Raw genomic sequence first — 21,748 nt, 5'->3', positions numbered from 1 at the left:
TGGTCCCTGTGGCAGAGGGCTGGGGTGAGAGTCTGTGAGGGTGGTCTGTTAGCCGGGCCAGGAGAAACCTGGAGTGCTTACAGGATTGGGAAGGGAGGAGAAGAGTTTCCTGTAATGTCTTGAAGAGGAAAAGTTTCACTAGCCACTCCTGCGTGCCCACAGGGGCTCAGCACAGGGATTTCCAGTCCCCAAAAGCTAAAGCTCCGTGGGGGACACAAAGGAGATGCTTTTTGCTGTGGGAACCTTGGTACTGTGGAGCAGGTTGCCCAGAGAGGTTGTGCTATCTCCATCCTTGGAGATTTTTAAGAACAGACCAAGTAAAGCCCTGTGCAACCTGTTCTGATTTCAGAGCTGACCCTGCTTTGGGTTGGACTAGAGACCTCCTGAGGTCCCTTCTGGCCTGGAAGACCCTGTTATCCTCAAAGGGGAGAGGGGGAAGGAGCAGAAAGCCCTTTTATGCCAGGTGGGCAAACTGTGTTTGCAAGGGTTGGGGCTGTTGGAGGGTGGCAGACAGTTGTGCCAACACAGGCCACATGGATTCTCCTCCAGCCAAAGGAGGAGGCAGGGGTGGTGTTTACCACAACGTGTGGTTTAAAACCAGTGAGCTCTCCTCACTGGACTGACTGTCTGCAGGGAATGAGCCACAGGTTTATGGGTCACCTCTGGAGCAGGGAAAGGTTTGCAGAAGCGGGGTTGTGTCTAAACATGTACCGTGGAGAAGCTGGCGTAGTCACTTTGAAGAAAGGGGCAGGTGGCCTTGAAAGCACAGGAATACACGTGGATTTGAGAGGGACAGAGAGCCTCTGACTAACGGAGAAACCAAAGTCATTCATCCTCCACCTCAGCAAATACTAGCTTTCCTAACAGCAGAGCTGTGACCCTGGTAGCCAGCCCTCCGGCGCAGTTCTCCTTCAACTGTAGATTAATAAATGTACGTGTCATTTTTAGCCCTTTCAGTAATTCCCCTTCCTGGCCTGGCTTTGGCGGCGATGCAGCCCTCCTGCCCACATCTGTCTGCGAGAGCATGTTGCCAGCCCTTCATGAAGAAGCTCTTTCAGTGCATCCAGCCCTGGTGCATCTCAGCTGGTAGGACCTGCTTGGGCTACAACAAAGTGGTCCCCAGCCAGGTGCTCCTCAGGCCAGCCCCGCAGGACTGACTGTTGGCAAGAGATTAGCCTACTGCTAAGCTGGATGTCATGAGATAAGCAAGTCCTCTTTTAGCTCCAGTTGTCGGGGAACAGGATTCTGAGACAAGAGGATCTGAGCACCAGTCACCCATGTGGTGCTGGAGTGGAGCACGGCCTCTGCGAGTGGCATCTTGGCAGCTACATGCACTTGTTTTGGCAAGGACCGATCATGTTGGAATCGGCATGACATGCCGCACTCTAGGGAAAATACCAGGGACTGCTGAGGGTGGTGACGGCCCAGATCTCTTCCCACAGTCTTCTCCACTGCTTTAGATTGTTCTTCTAACCTTTGACCATTTGCTCACAAGGTCTTGGCAGGAAGGGAGCAGAGAGCAGGAGTGTCTCTGGGCTTGTGCCAGGTGTGGAGCAGATGTTTGGGGGACCTGTCTGGTCTAGTTTGCTTCTGGGGACCTGTCTGATCTAGTTTGCATGTGACTATACCAGGCACGTTTTGACCGCTTGGTTTGTTTCTTCCAGCCACCCTCAGCCCTCACTCCCTAGGCTGTGATTAAACTCACATGACATTTCCTTCCACTGAGCAGTCACGGGGGCTGGAGCTCTTCTCCTCCCTTCCATCCTCCCCAGTGGCTCAGAGGAGCCAGAGATGGCTGCCTAGATATGGGGTAGTCCATCACCTCTCCCATCACCCGTGCTCGTTCCTGCTCGGGTGGCAGTTTGGGAGTACACACATGGCCGTAGCCCATGCAGATGCCCAGAGGAGAGAACAAGAATGGGACAGGCGCACGGGGAGCCTCTCTGCAAAGTTTCCCAGCCTCCAGCAGTGGGATTTAAGAGCTCTTGGTACCCTTTCTCATCCCTGAATTTCTCCTCTGCATCTGGCCAACCTATGTAAACTTTTGACATCCAGAATGGCCCACGGCAAGATGCTCCACGGCTCGGTTCCACATTGTGTGCTCAGCCGTCTCCTTTTGTTTGTGCTGCACTTGCCAGCTGCCAGTTTCATGGGATGCCCCCCAGCTCTGTGACCAGTAAACAACTGTTCCCCTATTCACTGTCTCCGTGCCACGGGCAGTATCGCAGATCTCAAGGAGAGCAGCACCTCAGCTGTCTCTCTTCCAAGGTGAAGAGCATTGGAAGTTTCGTAACTTAAGTCACATGTACAGGGGCCCTTCCTTCTTTATTTTTAAACTCAGAGCAGACGCAGCAGCGCAGAGGAGCAGTGGGAAACGGGTGCTTCCATGTCAAGAGGATTGCTCAGGCCCGACCACACCTAGGGTGTTACCTGCTCGTCCTGGCAAAGACCAGCAATGAGCACAGCTCTGGTTCATTTACTTATAATTTATCCTGTTGAACCTGCTCCTGCTCAGTTTAGTGCAGCGGCTCATCTGACCGAGCTGTAGCTTTTCTGGCATTTTTATTTTCTTTTTGCTGGTGAAACTTCATCAATTTTTTTTTCCAAGCAGTAGCAACTCACAGCAACAAACCTGTCAGTCCTAGGGATCAACAGGTAACCCTCAGAGCTTTCATGTCACGTTTACTCTCCCGCCCTGCCCCTTCTATTGCAAAAAAGTGGGGGGGTGGTGGTGGGGGAAATCCAACCCAACATTTTCCCCATGTTATCCTCATCCAGCCTACTCTGGCCTCATTTGAGTGTCTGGTTGGAGTCCAGCCTGGGTGCTGGACTGGACTCTCCCTTCACCAGCTTGGGTTCTCTGCTATTGAAACTCTGCAGGACCAGATGGAGAACACTGACTTACACCGTTTGGGAATCAGCCCTTTGGCTTCAGTGGGGCAAATTGCTGTTTCCAGTGCTCAGATGTACTACTCTCCTCCTGCAATTTAGAAGGGTTTGTGCTCTTGGGTCTTGGAAAAACAGAGGTGAATCAGCAACGCACCTGCCTGCGTGGTCAGGTACCAAGCACGTCTGGAGATCACCTGGAGATGCTGGAGTGCAGGTGCCTGGTGGTACATGACTCTTTCCCCTGCCCTGGGATCTGACTCTCTTCTCATGTGGATCTGAGCATGGATCAAGCCTGCTGAAGTCCATCTAATTCCAATCAGAGGATTTGCTTGGGTGCAGTCTGGGACAGGCTCTCCATCACAGAAGTCCTGCTTGTGTCAGTTATTGAGGGCTGGAGTCTCAGCAAGGGACAATTTGCAAAACTCGATTGCGGTCAGTGCACATCGGCTGAGGAGCCATCCCCTACTGCCTAACCTCACACCAGGCAAGCAACATCCACACCTGCCCAGGCAACTGAGATACGTGTTATTCCTCTTCCTTCTTCAAGGAGTTTTGAAAGGCCCAAATCTCAACCTAGAAGCAATGCCAAGAGCGTCAGGTACTGAAAACAGGACGAACTGCCTCACTGTGTGAAAGTCAGTGTTTCAGATTAACCTTTGGGAATGGTCGGAGACAAGTCCATTCACTTCTTCCCCAGAGGAAAGCATGAATATCTTTCCAGGGAACAGAGAGGTTTTAATTAGTGCTCCCTTCTGCATAAAGCCTGGCTCTCCTACTTTGTCTCCTCTGACGAACACAGCTATAATTAAGAGGCAGCAGTGTCAGGAATGAGAGCAGGCTCCAGCCTGTGATTTATTAAGGGATGTCGTGGGTGCAATTACCTTTCCCTCTTCTCCTCTCCCCAGTGTTTTTATAAAGCAAATTTACTAATGAAACGAATGTCTCAGGCTCAGGCAAATGGACGCCTCTGTGTTTATCTCGAGCAAAGGCAAAGTCACTGCTCTTTCCTCCCTACGGTTACCACTGAAAGCTCCAAACCCGACTTGGAGGATTTCGTGTCCTCAAGTCTCGGTTCTGGCCTAAGCCCCAACCCTCTGTGACCGCCTGTGAGCAATACCTGGACCAAGGGCAGCACCCACCAGCGCCCTCCTTATTGCCAACCCTCTCCTGCCAGCAGTGGTAGGATGAGGAGTGACCCCAAAGGAGTCAGTCAGGAGAGAGTGGCAGACTAGGACAAGCCACTTGCGTTGTCCACAGCAATGAGGTGGGTCAGGATTTAGGTTTTGCTTTGTATTTGCTGGTGTGGGAATCCGGGGGAGCCATGGCTTTGGGTGGCAGCTACACCTCTAACGCATGAAGAGGTTAGAACTGCGTCGGTTCCCAGATAGTTCTGACTTCTGGTCATCTTCAGCAAGAGGAAAGTTACGTGTAAACAGTCTGGGGGTGTGATGTTGACTCGGACTCTGCCTGTTCACTTGATCTTAATCACTGTCCCGCCAGCGACAGTATTTCACTTTCTGAATTGCTCGCCAATGGGGAGCATTACTGCTGGGTGGCTGAACTTTGGTTTATTGCCACTCAGATGGTCTGCACTTTACCTTTGTAGGATATAAATCTGGATAGGTTGAGACTGATAAGACAGAGGGGGAAAAAAAAAAAGAAAAAGGAAGCAGGAAGAACAAAATTCAAACAAGTTCAAGTTATGAAAAGCTTTGGGGGGCCAGTACCCCAACTGGAAACCAAAAAAAGGAAAGTTGGCCCTTTCCAAGGTGGTGTTGAAAGACCACAGTGCACCAGATGTGGAGTGTTACTACTCCAGCAGCCATCAAAAAAGCTGTCAGGCTGGGTTGGAGGTCTGAGCCGGGGGGGCTCTTTTGTGCCACACTTGCCCATCATGACAGCCAGAGCTGTTGCAAAACCCCATCTGCTGCCCCTTCCTGCCCTGAGTCTTGGTGCCCATTGCCCTGGCAGTGCTCAGCTCCTCCATCCCAGCTGAAATGCCTGAGAGAAGCTGTGTCAGTGTATTGGAGAGTGGGAAAGGAGAGGTGAATAGGTGGGCTAATGCCTCAGCGGGTGAAGACCCACTGCGGTCTGGATGTGAGAATGTGGCACCTGAGATTTCTGGCACATGGGATGTGTTTGCCCATCTTCACAGGGTGAGGAGAACCTTTGTGGGAGATGCTGGTGAGCGGGGTTGATTTATGACCCTCTGTAGGCAGTGATGGATGAAAGGGCACGGAGCACCCTGAGTGGGCCCTCGCTGCCATGCCAGCCGGGACTGGACCTTGGTCCCTGATCTGGCATGGAGCAGCCCGGCCTCTGCCATCAGCCTTGTGCAGATGTGAGGGTCTCCCTGATTCAGCTGTGCCTGCAGGAACTGTCACTTCCAAGCTTTGCTTGATTCTTCACGCCAAATTGGGGCCAAAGGAGCTTCTCTGGCCACTTCAGGCACTGTTCCAGGGCAGCTGAGCAGGCAGAGCCTGCGACTCTCTACCTTGGGCTTCCTCCACCCATGGATTGGGAAGCTTTTAGTTTTCTCCCTCAGTGGAACCTCGGTGGCAGTAACGCCCTTGGGAGCATTTGGGGAATGGGAACAAGGGCTGGGCTCTCCTGGGGAATTGCAGTGCAGGTGGATGGGGAAGATCTCCAAACCGGTCCAGCGCTCAGCTACACACCCTTCCCTCCCTTCTTAATTGCGATTCCTCCTGATTTATCTGGATTACCAGGAAATAAATACACCGGAGCTATTTTGGTTACCCCCCCTGCCCGCAGCGTCGTGCATTTCCAGTTTGCAGGCGGCACCATCCCCAGCCCAGGAGAAAGCAAGGCTCTCGCTGCCTTGGGAAAGGAAAGGATGAGCTCTCGCCTTGCGCGCAGAGGTGGCCTCCTTCATGTGGGAGCAGTGCAATGACACCAGTGCGTGGGATCGGCTCTCTGCGGGATCCCTGTCCGCTCCCTCTTGGCAGCGATTTGATGCAGGGGACTAAATATTTTAGGGATGGGTAACAGCATACTTTTTTTCCCTGAGCTTGCCACTTCAAACCTGCTGCAAGCAGAAAAAATTGCCATTCACAGCCTCCCCGCCACACAATGGGGAATGAAATCCTTAAAGGCTCCTCTCTGCTGCATGGTCGTGTGGGCAGATGGAGATCCATCCAGGAGTCGAATGTGGATCTCAGGCCTCCTGGGATCTCATCTCCATTGTGAACTCTGCGTCACTCAGTCGTTGTACAGTGCCTGGCACCATTTTTTGATGGTGCAAGGACTCTCCTATAACACAGTCGGATGAGCAGGGAGGGTTTCTGAAGGTACCACCCTTCCCCTCCCTCCGAGTGGGAGGTTTGAATACCTCTTGGGCAGGCAGGTGGGTATTTTTCTGGGTACCCACTGAACCTTGGCCAAGTCAGGGTGGTTCAGGAGGCCGTGGCAGCAGAGTCACGTGCTGCTAGATCTGCTCCAGGCGGACACCCTACTGCTGATAAAGCTTTACCGCAGTGCAGGAAATTATCTCAGTCTGTGGACTTTCCTGGCACTTCTGCTTGGGGGACAGTAGGGAAGGCTCGTAAGGCTTGAGTATTTTTAGCGAGTCATTATTTTATTGCCAGTCACATCAAACTCACAGGCTAAAGGCTATGTGCTAACATCTGCCCTGGAGTTAAGAGCAGTACTGCTGACTGCAGTTACGTAAAGGAGAAGTGAGGCCAGAATTCAGCCCCGCACAAGGAGAAAATCACTGAGTCTTCATCAAAACTGCCCACCTGCCCTCACCTAGCACTTCGAGGGAGAGCATGGCATGGGAGAGAGAAACCAAGCAGAGACTGGGATGGAGACACGGCTCCGAAGCAGCACTGCAGGATCCAGCACTCTGGGAATGTAATACTCCGAGGCTCCCCCATGTACTCAGGCTTTGCACCTGGACTTATTTTATATGGATGTTTCTCAAGCCCACACAAACCAACATGTATATTCTCCCAGTTTCACTCCTTTCTTTGTCTACAACAAGGACTGAAACCTCCCGAGTCCTTTAGTGCATTAGAGTCTCTTCTGAATCTCTTTCACTTCCAGCCTGAATTATACCGTGACCCTAAGAAAAAAGCACTCCTTTTTCCAGCACATTCAAAGCCATCTTATCAAGGGTGAGATGCTAACAAACATCTGGCAGGTTTGGCCCTGAGGCCATTGCCCAGCAGGGTTGTACAGCCCAGTTCCTCTGCCGGAGCGGCTCTAGCTGGCCTGGATTCCTCCTGCGCAACCCCTCCCTGGCTCTTCATGCCCTTGGCTGAAGTCGGGCCAGCAGCCACAGGGGCACAGCCCCACAAAATGGTGCCTGCTGTGTTAACGTTGCCGTAGACAGCATCTTCTCCGTGATGTACCTGCCTGCACGCAAGTAAGCTGCCCCCCAGCTTGGCAAGCTGGTCCGTATGGACCGGCTGCCTGCATCCATGGGAGTCGGGCAGATGGGACCCCAGAAGCAATGAGCTATAGGAGCTATTTTGCCAGGCTCAGGGCTGGGTTTTGTCACCCCGACTGATGGTGAGTTGTTTGCAGTCAACAAAGGTGGGCACCGAAGGAGAGAGTCTGTCTGCCTCTGTGGTACAGAACCTGTGGCCCAGAAGACATTTCTTCCTCATGCTGTGCGGAGGCCGGGCTGCTCGCCTCAGACTTGGTGTCTTTGCCCACCCTCGCCTTGGGTGGTGACCGGCAGAGGGGCAGGAAGCCAAGGACTGAAAGCTTGTCTTGGCAAACTGCTTTATCGTGCCAAGCAAATGGGCGTGAGTGCATGCGTGTGTGCCCACAGCAGCCACGCTCCGCTGTCTTTTACAGCTGTTTCCCTTCCCTGGGACCTCACCAACATTCATTTCAATGATGCCGGCGCTCAACTTTTTCTCAAGTGCCTGAAAACACCCCCAGTCCCTCTAAGCTCTCTCATCACATGAGAAAGCCACCCTGCGCCGCAGAGTACAGCAGACGGATCCTGCCTGTGTGTGCCGAGGGCTGGGATCCAGCCGAAAGAGCACCAGGTCCTCGGCCAGCCTGGCTTCCCAGTGCTTCAGCATCGGAAACCAGCAGCAGGTACAACCCAGGACTGACCACAACAGGGATCGAGCTGTTGGTATCACCCCAAACCACCAACTGAAGCCTTGGTTTTAACCAGGGCGAAGCAATGACCTTTGCCACTCACAGACACATTCCCACCGTGGCCCCCAAGTCCCTCTTCACAGTCCTGTCTTAAAGCGATCCTTGGTTCAGGACCGCTGCCTGCCCTTTCTCTGCACGAAGGACTAATTTTTCACCCTGCTCAACTGAAAACTCAATCACTCAACTACACGGAGCCAGGAATGCTACTGCGTGTCGGTGAAACCCCGCGTGGGTCTCTCTCTGCAGCCAGCCAGGCTGTTGTGCGTCAGCTGGGGGCTGAGCTTGTTGCTCTCATTTCTTTAACTCAGAAAAAGGCCGTTTTAGGGGCAGATCCCACCAAAGCAGCCCGGCGCTGGAGCTCTCGGATGAGCAACCACCGACGGATCTGATCCCAGTTACAGCGCTCGCTTCGTGCGTCGTTCCAGAGCAGCCCAGCAGTGCAAGTGTTACTCCCCGTTGCCCTAATTACAGCAGGGCAATCACCATATTTTACCACTGTGTTGTCTCACAATTATTTCCAGTATTTAAAAATAACGTCAGTCAAATTATTTGTCCCTGAGCCTTGTCCTCGGTGGAGTTTGCACTGGCATTTTCCAAGGAAATAAGTGAAAGGGGACAGGAGAGCTGCGCTCCAGCTCGTTAATGGAGATGAAAGCTCCAGAGGAGCCAGAGCTGTCACGCTGGGGGATCCAGGGCAGCTCTAAGAGAGTCTCCCCTCTGCTTAGAAATTGGTTGATGAATCCTGCCAAGGTCACAGGCAGGGAGAGCTCACCCACCGAGAGCAGCAGCTCCCCAAGGCGCCTGGTGGGGAACAGCACAAATTCTGCCCGTATGCGTCCCGAACGGAGGAAACCCCGAGGTTTGCAGACAAACAGCTGCTCAAAACTACAGTCTCCAGACTTTGGTAGGAACAACAACAACAACAAAAAAAAGCGCCCCGTTTTGTGCCAGACGGACATTTTGCTGCCAAGAAAGTGCCACCTACTGGATCTGGCCCGGCGGGGAAACGCAAGAACGGGAAACAAACCCCGAAAACATAACGCTGGAAAAATTACTTTTTTTCACCCTTTAAAAAAAAACAAAACCAAAAAGCCAACATAAACCTATGCACTGACAGTTATCCCAGCCGCAGCCCCCTCTCCAGTCACGCTCCCTCCGCAGCTGAATCGACCACACTTTTGAAGCACACAGACGCTGGGGGGGGAGGATGTGAAGTTTTAGGGTTTGCAAGGAGGGACTTACCGGTGCTGAGAAGCCGCTCTTGTCTCCTGCAGTTCCCTGGGCTCCCGTGCGTCCTCTCCCAGTTAGCCGTGCCCTCCTTAGTTAGATCCCGCTGCCATTCTCTGGCAGCCAAGCTCTCTCTGCCTCCCCGCGCAGCGCTCTGCCTGTGAGCCCGGTGCCCTGTGCCGAGGGATGGATGGATGGAGGAGACAACGAGGCAGAGCCCAGCCGGTGCCCCAGCCTGGGGGTCCCCGTGCCGCTGGCTTCCCTCTGCCCTTTCGTCCCGGTGCCGCTCGCCCCGGTTGTCTGAGAGCAGGTGACAGAGGTTTCTTGGCAGAGGAGAGAGGAGGGGAGGGATGTGGAGGCAGCGAGAGGTGGAGCTGGGACCCGGAGCAACAGGTTACTGTATAACTAGGAGCCGGTGGCCCCGGCCAGCCGGCTGCATCCCCGCAAGGCACCTGGGGCAGCGGGGGCCTTTGCCCGCTCCTGGTGCGAGGGGACTGAAAGCCGGGAGGGACGTGTTAAACTTCAGGTTTCTTTCGCCTGAGAACATTTTGTACCCAAGGGGGGGAGGTTGAAGGCGGCAAGGGGTGGCAAAGGAGAGCTTGGAGCTGGGTTTTCCATCACCGGCGAGGGAGGGGACGCGCTGCCCGTCTGCCTCGTGGGGGAACAAGGCACCTTTTGTGCAGCCCGGTGCTCTCCTCCGCAGCTCTGCGCTGGCTGGCGGGTTGTTTTCCTCCAGCTTCGCTCCCGCCTGCTCTCTCTGCCCTGGCAGCGCAGCGGGGAGAGGTGCTGTGAGGTGGAGGGAGAGGGCAACACGTCCTCTCTCTCCAGGTCCCCGAAGCACTCGGGGCTGAGGAGCAGAACCCCCTTTGGGGTACCCCATGCCGTGGCACTGTGCTCCTCGGGGCCATAAAGAGAAGGGCCATAAAGCCCCTTCTCGTGCCCCAGCTCTGCTGTGAGCTGGCGGGAGGTAGAGCCACATGTCTCAGCCCCACACTTCAGCCCCAGGCACTGGGGAAAAGTAAAATGTAGCTTGGGCAGAGCTATGGCGGGGAGAGGGGAGTGTGATTGCTAAACCCACTTTTTTGGGGGGGTGAAGCAATGGTGGTGGCACAGGAGGGGACTGAAAGGGCTCACTGGATTTTGGGCATTGGGCAAAGGTTTTGGTGTGAGCGTGGGGCAGCCTGAGCAGGGCTCACTCCTCGGCAGGAGATGCTCCTTGTCGGCTCTGCCGGGGTGACCACCGCATGCAGGACCCCGTCATTACTCACACGCGTGTGCCCATGTGTTCTGGCAGCCAGAAATTATACAGGACCCTTTTGGCTATCGCAGCGAGCATTCCTGTGCTACTGTAGTACTGTCAGCCCTCCCCTGCGGATGTCCAAGCTCTGTTATTGGTGTTGTCTGGAGCGAGACCACCATCCCCTTTTCACCAGGGTCCCAGAGAAAGCAAGAGCTGCTTCTTGCTGGAGTGGCAGAGGTAGGGCTTGAGCTTCAGCCCCTGCGTTGTGGTGAGCGTCGTTCCCGTGTTCTCTGGGGAAAGGTTTCTTTAGAAACCTCAGTCTCCTCACATGGTCCCTAGTTGCTCCTCTGTTGCTCTTCAAAAGCCAGAGGGAAATTTTAAAAGATGTCAAAGCCACTACTGAGTTTCTCTCGTGGCACTGCGGAGAGGCTGTTTGAGTTGTGCTTGGGGTGTGCCATGTTGCCAGCTCAGCCCCGCGTGTTTGGGGGCATAGAGGGACCCTGAGCTCTGGGAAACAGTCTCCTCTGTGGGCAGACTTACTACTTTCAAAGAACACCTAGTTTTATTTTTCTGAAGATTTAACATTTTTTAAAATGGTAGGGTCAGCTCATGAGCTGATCATTAAGCTGGAAAATATCAGCTGAATGTGTTGGGTCTTACAGATGTGTCAGCGGCAGTGTAGGATCCAGCTGGTTAGTCAGCTCTCTCCAAAAACTGTGGCTTTTGAGAGCATTTTATTAAAGTGCACATGCATCATCGACCTCCCCACCACGCGTTGAACCCATGGCATGTACATGCCAGAGAAGCCCCCCATCGCCAGCCCCATCGCAGGAGTCGCTGCAACTCCGATAGACACCAGGGAAAGAAATAAGAAAACTCTTCCACCATGGGACACAGGTCTGGAGGAAGCCCGGCTTCCTTAACTTGGTGCTTGTCGAGTTCCCTGCCACTGTGGTTTTCCTCGGTGCCTGCCGCGCCGCGGGGGCTCGGGCTCAGCTTGCTGCCTGGCCCGCATCCAGATGGCGGGCAGGGGAACCGCCTCAGGTGAGTTATCGCCGGAGGAATGCCGCCGGGTGAGCTGGATGGGCAGGGGGAGAGCCAGTTCCCCGCATGACAGTCACCATTTCAGCAGCTGGGTTTTGACAGGAGAATGACCTCTTCCACTGCAGGGGAACGTGAGCCGATACTCGGTGTGAGGCACCCGCCCGGCGCCCCGTCATCCTCCTCGCTCAATGTCGGTGAGGTCCCAGGGGATCTCGGTACGGGATGCACTGTGAAAACACAGCCAGCCCTGGGAGAAGCAGCAGTTAGAGAATGCCACGCCACACCACCGGGCAGGGGAAGGGATAGCGGTTCAACCGAAGGGAAATGCGGTGGGAACATCAGCTGTGCTGGAGCCCGGCGAGCCTTGCCAGCTGAAAGGGTTTGTGCAGGACATCCCTACCCCCTGAAACGTGGCATCTGCCACTGGGGCTGGGCTGATTTTCCCAGGATGCAAACTGGGATTTGGAAGGATTCTGTTGGAGAAGCTATTTAAGGTTTAAGGCACAGACTGCTTGCTGTCTGGCAGCCTCGGCTGCATGTTCATGATGGACACAGGCACAGTGGCGTACTGTGAGGTGCTGCGCCCCGTAGGAAATCTCTAACTGCTGAGCAGAGGAGGGAACTTTTCCTCTGGGCAGGGAAGAAAACCACAACTGAGCTTATTACATCTTCCCTGCAACAGCCGCCGCTGGTCGAAGTGGGGCAGAGGCGATCAGCCAGAGGGGAATTACCCGCCTGTGCGCGGTGGTTCCTGCACGCCTGCTCTGCGGACGTGGCTCCCAGCTGTGGAACGACACAAGCGTGTGTCCTCAGCCTTCCTCCTTTGGCCACGGCTCGAAGGCACTCAGCGCTGTGACAAAGATGGCTGTCGCTGGGGGCCTGTAGCACTTAGCTGGGTTTTGGTCTGTGCGCTCTTTCTGTGCACAGGAACATAAAGCTATGGACCAATAAAGCCCTATCTCTCAGAGTATCTGCGAGTTCGCAATCCCAGGAGGTTAACTTGCCTCTTGCGATCAGCCTTTTAAATCAGGTTGGCGGCAGACACCCCTATGATGGCTGGAGAACAAAGGCTTCTTCCTTGCAGAGTAAACAACACCCAAACCGAGCTCCTCAAAATATGTGTTCCTCTAAATTTTTAATGCCGTTTTCATCCAACTCGCTCGTCCTGTTTCAGAAGGGCTGGGCCTCATAATTAAAAGCTCCAGCAATCTTCTGTCTGGCAAATGTCATCAATGGCTTCACTATGCAGTGCCCTGACTTCTCCAAGCAGTAGGAACGGTTTGGAAAGGAGCTCCTGATCGGAGGAACTCTCTGAGGTCAGGGTCCAATTCATTTGGGTCTTTGTACCAGCTCAGCATGGAGAGAAGCTGTCAGGAAATCAGGGTCAACAGCATAAGTGACAATTCCCATTCAAACCCTGGAAATATCCGAGACGAAGGAGTTATCTGAAGCTTACAGACTTCTTCATCCTTCTCCTACATTCGTCACAGAGTGGGGGGCTGTCAGCAGCAGAAGCACCCCAGTATCTGATCATCTACTCAGAAAAAGTTCATGGACAATTTTTTCTTAAACTGGAAAATCGAAACAGAGCTGTCCTGTAGATCTAGGTTGGTGCCAGCTGGTCCCTAGCAGGGACTGACAGCCGCCCAGGACTCTGTGACCAGTCTGCAGGCCATCAGGCGGTACTCTGAAATGAGATCAAAAATTTATATTCATTATCTTCTGTGTATATGTGTCCCATTGCTGACTATCAGCGAGCACTGTCACTCTCTGCCGATTCTTGTTTTTCATCTAGGCGATGGTTAGGAGCAAAGGATTCACCATGTTTTATAACATATAATGAATAAATAAATAAACAAACTGCACTGTCTTATAAGTATATATATAAAAAACATACTGTTATATATATATAAAACTATAAACACACTGTTTTATAAGCTTGAGGAAGAGGCTCTTCTACTCTGCGTGGCCCAGCATACTGTCCCAAACTCGTATCGCACTGTGGGGACAGGCAGAAACATAGCAGCTGCCACCTAATTAACACCTTCATCAGAACCATTTTGGAGGGCTATTTTCCGCGTGGCTCAGGCCGGGGGTCCAGCTGTATGGCACAGCATCACAAATGGTTGTAGGGCCGTAGCTGAGGGGTCGGTGATCTGTGGTGGGGTCAAACACCTCAGGGGCAGAACACCTTCCGCTGCCTTTACTAGTGTCTCCTGAAGCTACACGCGGGTCTCTGCTGCCTCCAGTTGTGCTAATATTTTGTATTTATTTTGTTTGTAGTGAGGACCACAAGAAGGACAGAAGGTAAAGTGCAGAGGCTGCAACTTAAAGTTAACACGTGTGACCCCATCTGCTGTTCAGGTAAAACAACAATTCCACTTTGCAATATTTCCTTTCAAACCTGTCAGATGTTCTGTTGCCAGACCTTTGTATAAGGCAGGTGTAAATACCAGGAAAAAAAATGTGTTTTTATTTGTACATGTACAGAAAGGGATTTTGCTTGGTATGCATTCGTCATTAACGGGGTAGATAGAGCTCGGTATTGTTTGTCACTCCTCGTTACGAGTATGTGATGAGCACGTTCCATTATGCCAAGCAAATCTGGAAGGACAAATGGGCAGGTGTTTGATTCACGCAGATTAAGCACAGGAACATTTGGTCATTCGATTTCCTGGCTGCTCTGTAGCACCCGGTTGTGCTGCTTTCGTGGGCGCAGCCTCGTGCCTGCTGATCAACACAGGGCTGGTCGCGCCGCTGACTTCACAGGATCCGGCCCTGGGGGACTGGTGCCAATGTCTGTGTTTTGGTCCCCACTGCCGGCACAGTGTCACGTGGGCAGAAGCTGATGTCACCTTGGAAGGGGCTCCCCTGGGTATGACTGAGGGATGGAACTGGGCCCTTCCATGGGAACTTCTGCATCTTTTGTTCCCTTCTGCCACCACTGGAAAGAAAACAGGAGTGGGGCTGAGGTGATACGGGGCCCACACCACTCTGTTTTCAGCCCCTGGGTAGTGCAAACCTGCAGCAGCAGCAGCAGCAGGACCAGGAGAGTCTTTTGCACACATCCAGACTCGCCCAAGCCTTCCTTTGTAGGCTCAGCTGTAGCCTAGGATCCAAACAAGATGCTATGCACTTCAAACGCTTCTTAGATCTAAAACATTATTTATTTGAATAAATAAATACAAAAATAGGAAATTCTGAATATAAAACCTGCTTGTGCAAAACCCCCGCAAACTCCCCAAGCTTTACATTAATACAAACGTATTTTTGATAGAGTAAAAAAATCTGAAATTGCACACAGTTCTTCATTTAAAAGACAAGGCTCGAATGTAGTAATTTTTTTCAGAATCATAGAAATAAACACATTTAACACCAAATAGAAATACATCTGACGGCATTCTGTTGGACTCTTAAATAGGACAGAAGGGTGAGTGAACAGTGAATGTTTATGCTCGTCTTAAGGCCATCCTGTTCGAACAAACACACTCTCACTACAGCCTTTGGCCTCTGGGCCAGTAAGAACCAGCTGCCCAAACCCCGTAGCTCGGCTCTCTGGGCACACGCAAAACTCAATTCAGCTCTGTCCCACTGGGATAAATCAGGTCCTGCCCTACTAAAGTCAGGGAAATTACCACTGGGGGCTGAAAACACAAATGAGAGCAGAAGAGAAACTGTGCCCTCAAAGAGGAACGTGGCTGCAGTGAGGCAGAAATGAGTCCGCGCTACGTTGGCCTCATTCATTTCTGTGTCACTTTGGTTGTACGTTGCTGCTATGCCATGAAAACTCACATCATCTCAACGGCGTGCAGCTAGATGATGTGCTGGCTACTATTCTGCGTTGGGAATGAAGATTTAGAATCGATCCCTGATGAACACCAGAGCATTAAGCGCTTTTGCTGAATCATCTCTCGCCTTTGCCCATAAATAAGCTGACTGACGAGACAGTGGAACACAGCTGCTACACAGGATATTAAACCTCCCATTCAGGGAGATCTCTGCCCCTCAAAAATTTGTACTTTAAACAGAGGAAAGTTTTACAGGATTTTTATATGCAAAAGAATTAAATAAATTTAAATATAAACCCATTCTTTCATAAAAGAAATGTTTTGAAAACGTGTCGGCAACTGCTAGGGTTTAGCTGACAAAAGCAGCAATGGCTACAACCTTTAATACTGACTCAAGCCCATAAGTAAAGAGAAGAACAGCGTTTATAATGACATCTGCTTTCAGCACATAAGTTTGCCACACCAGGAAATACACGGACAGAATCACACTTCCGACTGTGATCACAAGGCTGAGCCCCAATGGAGCCTCTTCTTCTGTCAGGTTACCCTTTGAACCTCGAAGGAAACAAAAAGCTGATATGAGTCTTTGATTTGTTCTGACAATATCACAAGCCACAAGTCCGGAGTATTCCTGTTCAAGAAAGGCTCTAGTTCTTACAGCTCAGAGTATGCTGAAATACTGCCCTGAATGAAGGCTCTGGCAGTAAATGTAAGAAGAAACTCCAACACCAACAGACAATCGATTTCTTGCTGACCGAAGCTATTCTAAAGAGCAGTCGGTTGATACTCAAAGTCATGCCGCCTACCTTTTCTTACCACAGATAAGCAGTTCTGAAGCTGCAACTCAAGCTTTTTTCAAGTCAACCATCAAACTTTCCCCCAGCCCCGCACCTACCGTGACAACTCGGTGCCTGCGGTGCATGTCTAAGAGCACCCAATCCTCATTTTAAAATCTTACGCAATACAGCATATTCTGTATTCCCTGCTAATCTAGTCCTATTTCAAATTACTATCATTGTGGAGAAGCTGCACTTATCTCTTCCTTGCATCTTATTTCCAAGCTAGTCTCAGCAGATTTTGCTGTTTAACTACCTTGGACTTGAAACTTGCTTCTTTATTCATCCACTAGGCTCCAAGCAAACATACGCAGAGCTTTAAGGCAGCAGGTTAAATTCACCCACCCCTGGAGCAAGTCAGCTGAATTCAACAGAGACCCACCTTGCATAAATGTCTTAGCAATATCGAACGTAAATTTTAACAGTAACTTGTTTGTCTAAAAAAGGACTTTTGGAAGTTTTAGCAAGCTCTGGGCAGGGGTCAGGAGGCCCTTTGCGCTGTTCTGTCTTAGGGAAACGAAGATGTTGGAACTGGCATGTGTCTTCAGAAGGGGTGAAAGGGAAAGGCGTAGTCGCGGTGGCAGCTGTACGCTGCTCGGGGACGTCCTTAGCATTACCTGTTCCACAAGGCTCCGGCCACTTGGTTACTTGTGTACGTTGCTGGAGCTGTTCAAAGGAGCCGGATCGCCTCAGTGAATGCAAATCTGTGTTACAACATGTTCATTCTCACAAGTCACGCTCACTTGTAAACGGCGTTCCAGCTGTCCCAGTTATATTGCTTTCTGACAACTCGGCTATTGTTTTTTAATGGCATTATAGATTATATTTCATATGAGAGAAAATTCTATTTGACCCTCTGGTCAAATCTATTGATCAGTCAGACAAAGTTTAATGACATAAATGAACGACAGTCTCCAAATATCTGCTAGTTTGCTAAACTGGCATATTTTGACACACATTCAATTTCAGAATGATTAACGTTTCAAGATTATATTCCCCTGAAAAGGCACGCTCGTAACATGACATACCCAAGTATAATCGCAGCACTTCAAGAATGGCCATAATGAAAAGCAAGGCAAGATCAGGAGCCAAAAAATCATCTGGATAACTGAAAACTTCACCTGTGGAATAACACAGTGTAAATAAGCCAGGAAAATACAGCAGGCATACCGACAAACCACAACCATGGCGTGAGCACACAGCCTACTCCGTGTTGGAATATGTGCAACTTACCTTTATAAACAATCATTGCCAGAGTTGCCAAGAAGTAAAAGATGTAATAAATCCCATTTACGTAAAATAGAATCTGTAAAGGAACAGATGACAGCTGATAACTGTTGTTAAGGATTTCTCATAGCAATGAGGTGGGATCCGTTTCATAAAATCGCCACTTCCCAGTAACTTCAAAATACACTGCTGCGCCTTTTTATACTGAATGGTTCAACTATGACTGGCTTGCTGGGTAGGGTGCAGAAAGTAACTTGAGATTGCAAACACCAAGAGTTAGCATAAAAGCTTGCTGTTTCAGGTTTGGCTTTAGTTCCTTTTTTTAAAAAAAAAAAAATTATTTGGTGTGTAGTGGGGTATTTGTTAGCCAAAGGAAATGGGGGGGGGCATGTGTACATTTCCCCAAACGACTTCTATACCTGTTAGTCAGCGTTAAGCAAGTTGACAGAGGGTTGGCAGACTCCAATACATCAAATTCCTGTAAGTTTTTGAGAATCGGTGGCTATATGAAGCAGACAGGCCCTATTACTGCCCACATGATGGAAAGTCTGAACGCTGTGCTTGCGATGTGCCTGAAAAAGGCCACGAGCTCAACTTTGAGATGTAAACTTGTAAGAAACAGACTTCTTTAATTCACTGCTCACAAAACTGTTGTATACTATAGTATTTAGCTCTAGTTAGTTGTCTGTCTATGTGGATCCGCTGCCAAGGTATCCAAGAGCTCCACAATCCTTAATACAGCCTCGAAATGCCCGTGAAGGACAGGGAATACAGCAGATGGTCATACAAATAGGGAGCAATTACTTGCAGGCTCAGGACAGATTCTTCCCAGCTGCAGCCATCCCGAGACGACAGCCATCCTGAAGTCACACACCCACTCAGAATTAGCAGCCTGTGCTCCCTAGGGAGTCAGCGGAGATAGGATCCTTCCCAGCCAAGCAGCTCCCAAGCAGAGTGGGGTGAACTGCCGGTGTTAAGCCGTGCCAGCTCCCTCTCTGACTGCGAGAGAAGCTGAACTGCCTGGTTCATAGGAGGCACCTTACAGCTGGATGTCTTCAAGATCCCACCCATCCCCTGGATAGGCACAATTCCTATATAGCGGGTATGTACATACTGAAGAAATCTTTCTCTTGATGCACAGCAGCATGTTATTAATGCAATATAGCAGAGAGACACGCGTAGGACGTGCTGGAGCTCACCACCACATGGAGAAGCTGGAACATGGCTCCAAGAATCCAGGAAGTTTGGCCATTCATATGCATTTTTGATAACCAAATGCCTTTCTTAGCCTTAAATAATGCAACGTAATTCATATAAGGAAGTTATCAGTGCGGATTTCATTATTTCCGCATCTTTCTTTCCATACACAGAATATTTTTTATCCTCACCTCTCTCCCCCAGCCCTTCTCAAATCCTGAATACCTCCAAGCAGGGACTTCATTCCAGGCATCTTTTACAGGAACTGCCATCCAGTTGCTGAACGGAGCACGCACCCACACGCGGTGGATGTATTCCAGTTCCCAGAGCAGCTCATTTTATTAAAACAGAACCAGGTTTTTGTGTTTTTCCAGTTGAAGGAAGGTGGAGCAAAAAATTACTAGATAGCTTTTAAGCATGGAAATCTCTGAAGCCAAGGGTGTCTCCTCGGAGGTTACTTAGATCTTGGCAGGAGTAAAGGCAGGGTGAATTAGCATGAGAGAAGAGGAAGTACTAAAAGCTGCTTTTACTACCTCTTGTCGGCTGTGTCAGCTGTCTGTGAGGTGTGCTGCAATGGGGCTTATGCCCATCAGGCCACAAACCCAATTTTTAGCCTTGCTTCCTAAGGGAATGAGAGTTACATGACCATAAAACGCGGCTGCTGGCCCTCGGTCAAGACTGCAGGGTGGGTAAAAGAGGTTTGGGCACGAGTGGGGCCAATCAGGGCAAAATCTCAGCAAAACCCCAGCTAATGCTGCAAAAAACACCTTCCCTTGGAAGAAATGTTTTACCAGTTTTGCCTCCTCTGGATGGTGCTGATGATGGAGAACTCAAAGAATAACACAAAAATAGCATTGTGCAGATTTATTAGGCGGGAAGATGTGAATGCATTTCAGGCAGTCTTCCTGAAGATTCCTGCGTGTCAGGGATGAAAGCTACAAAAAGGATACAACAGAAGAATTTCTTCCTTTTGGTTGAGAAGGAAAAAATAAAGAGAAGAAAATTAGTCTAACTATTTACCAAAAGTGCTGCAGAAACATTCAAACAACCAATCTTACTAGAGAGATCAATCATGCTTGTAAAAATTTTTTTTTCAGTTCACTGGAAGACTTACTATTTTCTCAGATCATGCAGTTCAGGTTCCAAAAATAACTATTTCAAATACACAAATTCTAAAGTAATTGGGGGGAAATCCCTCTTGTGAAAAGTCACTTTCACTGATGAACCCATGGCTCTTTCAAACCATAAAGAAGTACACAGGCATAACCTAGAACTTGTTCGTCCTGTCCTTTCACAGCAGATGACATTCATCCCTCTAACTATGCAGGAATAAGGGAAACATGCAAGGGAACCAGAATGTACCATTTGTTTTTAAATTGTGAGAAAGTGTCTGTGTAGAACACAGGGCTCCCCAGTTTCTATGAATCACATCCTTCCAAACCGGCTCCCTTCAAAAGCAAAGTCATTCCACGTAAAACCTTGCTACGTTCTGATCACCCACAGAAATCATACAGAATATTTTATACGAGCTAACCAATACATTTTACTTTTTTTTTCCTGCAAAAACGCAGATAAAATTCCCTTGCAACATCATGGCACTGACCTACTAAAGTACCTCTTAAGTAACTCATTCTTAGCCTCTTTGAGACACATGAGGAATTGAAAAGTTATGATCTCTGTTTCACAGAGAGCAAAACTGTCTGTGAAAGGCCGTTTCATCCATCTTCTCAGAGACATCTCATTATCATCGAATCAGTGGGACATACTCACCTCACCATTTTCATCCCTGGGCTTCTTGAGGTTAATGTCCTCATCACCTAATAGTTTCATGCAGTTGGGCCCAAATTAATCCCCACTAACTTTAGGCATCTAATTAAGGTATCCAATTTGGGAACGCAGTGGAAATAGGCAAGCAATTTTAGAAGGTGATTCATTCTGTCTGTGATGTGAAATGCCTCCTGGACGTGCTTCGTCTCCTTCGCCACTTTCTGTAAAGGGACTATAGGCTCCTAACAGACTCATCCCTTCACTTAGCCGAAGTGCATTTTAATGAATGCTTTCTTTCTTTTTCCAGAATAGGAGTAAAAGGTTTCATTACACATCTTGTTCTGCAGTGACTAATGGTTAAAGATGTGTTTGTATTTATACCCCGGTACAAACCCTCATGGGAAAGTTTAACACCTTGTGTCAAGATGATGTACTTCCTTTCTTGCACAGCAATAAGGTGATGTCTCCGTTTTAAAGTTATTTTAGACTGTGAAGTAGGATGTTAATTTGAAATGCCACAACTGCATCTGCAGACGTGTTATTATTCCGTAAGAGGTGTCTGGATGTGAAGTTCTTCTGTATAACCAAACACCGGCGTAGCCTCATGTGTGCTGGGCAGCTACGCTGCTGTGATTGATGCCAGTGGTATAATTAGAGTATGATTTTACCTTACATGCAATCTCTAGTGAATTCCGTAACAGCAGTTACCCAATTTTATTTTAAATCATTTTCCACAAGAGGGCACTGACCACGTTCCTGTATCTGTTCTGGAGGACAGGTTTGATAGCTGCTATTGTTTAGAATATGCTGCCTCCCCCTGAGCACCAGGGAACATTTCACAAGGGTTAAACATTTAAACCCCACAACACGCCTGTGAAAGGGATACTGCAGTTAAGTAGTAATTACTATGCCAGCTGAATATATAATTTCAGGTGTAACAGCAGGCTGCTAATCCCAGAACCCTGAGATCGTCTCACTGCTCGGATTAACGAAGTCTGCATTGCTGCTGGGGGATTTTAAATTGAAAAGTGAGCATTCTGGCATGGGAAGGGGGGGGAGCACAGTAACAATTTTAAAGCATTTATGTGAAGCACACAAACGTGCAGCAGCAAGAACAGTATTCTGCTAAGGGCACCATTTGCCTTAGTGAGACCTGGCGTAGTGACTTTCCCTTGCGTGCAGGCTGGCACCCGGTTTCTGGCTTCCGCAAGGCTTGTACGGTCCAGAAGAAAACAAAGTGTAACGCCACTTGTTTCCAGTTGTGTAAATTCCATAATGTAGGAGGGTAACTCCCAGGCAACGTGGTATTCGTGCTTGGGATGAGTACGCATTGTGAGCCTGAGTCTTTGTGAGCTGCCCATGTACCCGAACCCATCCTTGGGAGTGCGGCACCC

General features: G+C 49.9%; 2 protein-coding genes across 2 annotated transcripts in view; both read right to left on the bottom strand.

Annotated features, from left to right (window-relative positions):
- EPS8L2 (EPS8 signaling adaptor L2) overlaps nt 1-9,333 on the bottom strand; it is a 68,179-nt gene extending 58,846 nt beyond the window's left edge. Inside the window, exon 1 of the mRNA XM_082485105.1 lies at nt 9,271-9,333. The gene's annotated coding sequence lies outside the window, so the exon portion shown is untranslated. The remainder of the gene's footprint in view (nt 1-9,270) is intronic.
- A 6,174-nt stretch (nt 9,334-15,507) lies between these two features.
- On the bottom strand, nt 15,508-20,417 carry TMEM80 (transmembrane protein 80; the record flags this gene model as incomplete). The annotated part of the gene is given in 5 exon segments (XM_082485015.1): nt 15,508-15,882; nt 17,192-17,284; nt 17,397-17,514; nt 17,518-17,564; nt 20,363-20,417. Coding segments are annotated over 5 exon segments (519 nt in total). The 3' UTR covers nt 15,508-15,676.
- Between the last annotated feature and the right edge of the window lie 1,331 nt (nt 20,418-21,748).

Source organism: Vanellus vanellus, assembly GCF_965231255.1.
Source record: "Vanellus vanellus genome assembly, chromosome: 6".
In the NCBI taxonomy this organism is placed as follows: Eukaryota; Metazoa; Chordata; class Aves; order Charadriiformes; family Charadriidae; genus Vanellus; species Vanellus vanellus.
Note: the sequence above shows the minus strand (reverse complement) of the source record. Positions and strands in the feature narration are given on the sequence as shown.